Below are 4757 nucleotides of genomic sequence, written 5' to 3'. Positions count from 1 at the left end.
TGCTGCCGTTCGTAGTTCTTCAAAACTTGATACAAATACAAAATAGGTAGTTTCCAATAGATATCTTTTCGTGGTCGATCCGAAGTGGAAAAATATTATATACCATTATCGATTAAGGCGTGAATAGGAATCCTTAGAAGAATATTGATGCAAATGTAAATAATACACAATTATACATATCGCAAATTAGTTGTCCTATGTTTAAAACAGCTCGTTGTGGATTAATGTCAAGTTTTCGCCCTCCTACGAGTTCAAAAACCTATTCAAAAATTCACTCAAACCGAGAACAACTCCATGGCCATTTCCCTCCATTGATATGAATTCTTGAAGGTTGTCGGAACATTCTACAAGAGAATTGTGAGAGCGAAAAGTGATTGTATTCTTTCATTACAGTTAATTCGATGTGCAATTATATAAGAAAATGTTTGTTAAGCTTATAAGTTAAGGTAAGGAAGATAACTAAGATTTTTATTCTGACAAATAAGATTTTTTTTCAAAATAAAAGTTTAAGAGGCTTTTTAACAAAAGGTAAAAATACACATTGACATAAATATTGGACGAAGGCTCAAATCAATCATATGTATGATATTTTGAAGTCCCCAGTGATTTCACCGAGATTATCCAATTAAACATACACAAAAACACACACGATATAGAATAAAGCAAACAGTCCTACATGTATATATCCCAGGGAGAATACATTTTCAAAAGGAAATGTTACATTGGACTCAACTTAAAAGACACACAATTGTTTAATATCTTATTGACATGAATGGGTTGCGTTTTTTTCATTGACACTCAAGTATTGTATTAATACCTTCTGTTTTTATCGGAGGGTATGGAGGGGGTGGCGCCTTCCAACGACCATCAGGAGTCAACATGTGTAATCGGTCTGATGCAAATGACTTCAGATATTCAGCAGCTGGTATTACTCGGAACATTCTAATTAAGGAAGTGTACAACCTTTAATTAAATCCTGTCATTATATTCAATTAAAAAGAGTTTGACGTAGCAGAGCTCCAAAATAAATTTAAGTATTTTGTTTTCAGAAGTCGTTTTCTGCTTGAATGGTTACCCTTGAATTTTCATGCACTAAATAGAAAGTGTAAATATAAAGCAAGAAAGAGTTTGTAACGATTGGTAAAACTGTAAAAAAGTAATAATGGCCTGAAATGTCTTAGACATTGGACAAAAAGTATTGGTCATGTGTATCATTGATATATTTGCTGGATAAGCATTAAAACAAGATTTGAATCTGAATTAACATAGAACCTACCTATGGTACTCTGGTTTAAGACTTTTATTGTCCTTGATGGCTTCTTCATAATATTGCTTTAAGTCAGAAGGAAATGTCAAGGTGGTGTCTAAGTCATAAACCAATGTCCCAGATTCTGAGGTTTGGTACAGGAATATAACGTGATAATCCTTAGTCATGTAATAGAAATATTCATCACATGAAGTACGCTGTGCAAAATTCATTATTACTTGATATTTTACATATTAAGTAGTTTTTTTTTTCATCTAACAATAGTATACATCATGAAAAATTAAGAAATAATCTTCATTCCTTGTGCTGATTCAGGGGTCAAAAATAAAATGAATCGGCTATAACTCAGTATGATTTTTATCATATTAAAGAAATAAGTCTTGTAAAACTGTATACTGACCCATACAACTTGTCCATCTTGTTGATGACTTGCTTTTTGTTTCCAAATCGGGGTCTTTTAAAAACAAGAATAAGACAATGCAAATTAAATTTATAAGAGGGAAAAATGATTTTTTAAAAATCAAAACATTTTTTTTTTACAAATACGTACGGCCCTCTGTTCGTTCGATATGTAAACACAATAGCAGTATTGGATTTCCTCTGGAAATTTCTTCTTTACCGAATCGCATAACCACCAAACGTTTTCATTACTGAAAGTAAAATACCTTATTAAATGTTGTATAACAAGGGGTAAGAGTTATCACTCTTGAATTTTAGTGTGAATCTAAACTGCAAATGTAAACAAAACAATTTCGGCCAAGAGTAACAACAATGACATACCGAACAGACTAACGAATGAAAACTAAGTAAAAAGGTAGTAAAAATGCAGTTTTAAACAAATGAACATACCAATAAGAAGCTGTATATGTGCAGTCCTCTTTCTGTATTTCAATAACTTCAATGGGTTTTTTGTACTTTCATTTTCAGTCAGAAAACTTAAGTATCTTTGTTTTAAAAAAACCCTAGCTATGAAATATCATATCATACAATGTACAAGTCTTGTAAAGTTAGTAAAATGAAACCTTCAGAATAATACTTAGTATAGTAAATATTACACTTTAATATGTATGAAATTTAAAAAATGTCATTTTTGAACAGAAACTAAACATTAAAACTAGATGGTTAGTCAGAGTGTAGAATGTAAATGTACATGTAAATGTATAAGCAGCAATGTTCAGATTATACCTTTATGAATTTCGCGTGAATAACAAAATTAACCTTTAACAGCTCATACTTTTGCCTTATGTTTAGGAACTGCTTATCATTATAAAGTAAATCTATGTTTTTTGGTTTTGACTAATGGTTAATTATCTCAATCAATTTCAAGAATTTCTTAAATATAATTTTAATTATTCTTTTAACTGCGAGGTGAAAATGTTAAAGATAATGTTAAAAAATGAATTGCCAGTGAACAAAACACACACAACATGATACATGTATGCGTGTTTTCTTTACGAGTTTCATGAAGGCGCCGTCCACATGTCATAATCAAACTTGAAGGTGTTAAAAACTATATACACACAAAATCCGTCAAGGTAGTCTTTTTATACTGTTTGTAGTTGACAGCAAAGTAAATATTTTGTAGGTTTAAACACCTTAAATAAAATGCAATTTCCTTAATTCAACACAAACACATGCAACTTAATACCCGCGGAAGTAAAAGCTAATTTTTTGTCATTTCTAGACGGGGTTACGTGACCCCGTCTATCAATTCACTGTCAGCCGAAGTCTCAAACCGGAAAGCACGCGTAGAACACATGAATGGAATCTACGATATCGTATTTGTAGTGATTTGTGGAATGAGTTACGTAGCTGAATGCACAACGCCGTTGACGATCAAGTTGGTGGACGAGCTCATTAATGTAAAGAAGAGGTTGAATGTTGAATCGAGAGTAAAGTTCCCAAACGCAATGTGCCATTTTTGAAAAGTTGTGAATTTTATTTTAACAATCTATCACCTGAAAAATACCGAACTTCATGCGAGAGCCGAGGTAAACATCTAAACGGGTTATACACAGATATCTTGCATATTAGATAGGTGTTTTATTGGCTTCTAGTCTACTTGCGGTATGACTGCTGTTCATCTCTAAAGGAATTTTGTTCATAGAAAATAAAAACAAATCTGAATTCGCCTTCTTGTGCATTGACTCTTAAGTTAATTTAACTGAATTTAGATTTTGAACAATGCATTGTAGGCAAAATCTATATAAATGATACATTTGGGGTGACCAATAGATCAAATTATATATATAATCTTATCGATTGAAGAACCAAGTTTAATGTTAATGTTCATGTTGTCCGGCTTAGTTGGAATATAATAATTAAGTAATTTTTTTCAATGTTATGAGACATAAGTTTACACTTTTTTCTATAACTTGTAACGGACAAAACCAATCATATTCATGATTTAAAGGAGTTCTTTATCAATATCTTAATGCCTCTCATCAGAAACTCAGCTGATCTTTCTCCCATCGGTAAATATCTCGCATCATTATTAGACCAATGAATTCAGAGATCAGATAATGCATGGTTGTTATATTTTAAATTTTTAATTTACCGTGGGGTAGTACATGTAAATAAATATATGTAGGTCTTATAGCAATTTTAAGAAGATAAAAACTACAAGTTTTCATCGTAGTTTTAAAATCTGATTTACAACTCCTTTATTGTAGCTTATTAAATCGCTTTCGAAATCAAGTTCATTTTTTTCCAAGACACGCATGAAAATGTGCGCTTAATAGACAAGAGTGTATTGAACGCACACAGATCCCTGAAATGACAATGTCCTACAACATTTGTTAATTTAACTGTTGAAAGCATTAACTTTGCATATATTAATAATTTTAAAATCAAAAAATTCTGAATTAATAGCTAAAATCAACAATTCACAATTATCATACAATAATTTTTGCTTTACCAATTTTCAGTAAAACATATTACCGCCATGTGAATATTTTCCCCAAAGATGAAACCAGCTCTCCTTCATTAGTACTAAGTTACTGATCTGAACATTTTCCTTATTTTTTTTTCTAACCAGTCCTTAACTGACTTATCTCTGTACATTTAACAATTAATATCTTTATTATTCTGTTGCTATATTTCTAACGACATATATAACAGCCAATCAGGAAAGGTCTACCCCAAATTATGACTTGATTCATTCACTTTTGGTGTCCATTTTCTAGTTTTGTCGATTTGAAAAGCAGTTGACTGAATTCGGAGTATGATTTTTCATGAGAGTAACGGTTGTATCGTAATTCGTGTAGATGATGCACGAGTTTACACAAAAGGTAGTAAGTGGCGAACGAATTTATTTTCACCAATTAATTCTGTATGAATCGCTGCAAGAAAATCGTGACAGATAAGTCGGTCTAAAAAATCAAAATGGCTACCGTGACGAACTTTTTTATTGTTATAGTACTTGGAATAATCTAATTGTAAAAAGAAATAGTTCTTACGTCAGGTGCCTGTGTTTGTTATCGGTATACAA

At 31.4% G+C, this 4757-nt stretch overlaps 1 protein-coding gene across 1 annotated transcript; it reads right to left on the bottom strand.

Annotated features, from left to right (window-relative positions):
• LOC128174508 (protein N-terminal glutamine amidohydrolase-like) lies at positions 1-4213 on the bottom strand. The gene is made up of 7 exons (XM_052840047.1): positions 4208-4213; positions 2117-2181; positions 1818-1917; positions 1668-1721; positions 1277-1425; positions 818-942; positions 1-344 (listed from the first exon to the last, which is right to left on the bottom strand). The coding sequence occupies exons 1-7, from the start codon at positions 4211-4213 to the stop codon at positions 244-246; spliced, it is 600 nt and encodes a 199-aa protein (XP_052696007.1). The 3' UTR covers positions 1-243.
• Between the last annotated feature and the right edge of the window lie 544 nt (positions 4214-4757).

Source organism: Crassostrea angulata, chromosome 2 (assembly GCF_025612915.1).
Source record: "Crassostrea angulata isolate pt1a10 chromosome 2, ASM2561291v2, whole genome shotgun sequence".
NCBI lineage: Eukaryota > Metazoa > Mollusca > Bivalvia > Ostreida > Ostreidae > Magallana > Magallana angulata.
Note: the sequence above shows the minus strand (reverse complement) of the source record. Positions and strands in the feature narration are given on the sequence as shown.

Bases quoted from the DNA above. Each gene is read 5' to 3' on its own strand.
- LOC128174508 (XM_052840047.1), bottom strand. The intron at 1,722-1,817 runs GTACGTATTTGT...TGTTTTTAAAAG, and splicing joins TATCGAACGAACAGAGGGCC to ACCCCGATTTGGAAACAAAA. The intron at 1,426-1,667 runs GTCAGTATACAG...TACATGACTAAG, and splicing joins AAGATGGACAAGTTGTATGG to GATTATCACGTTATATTCCT.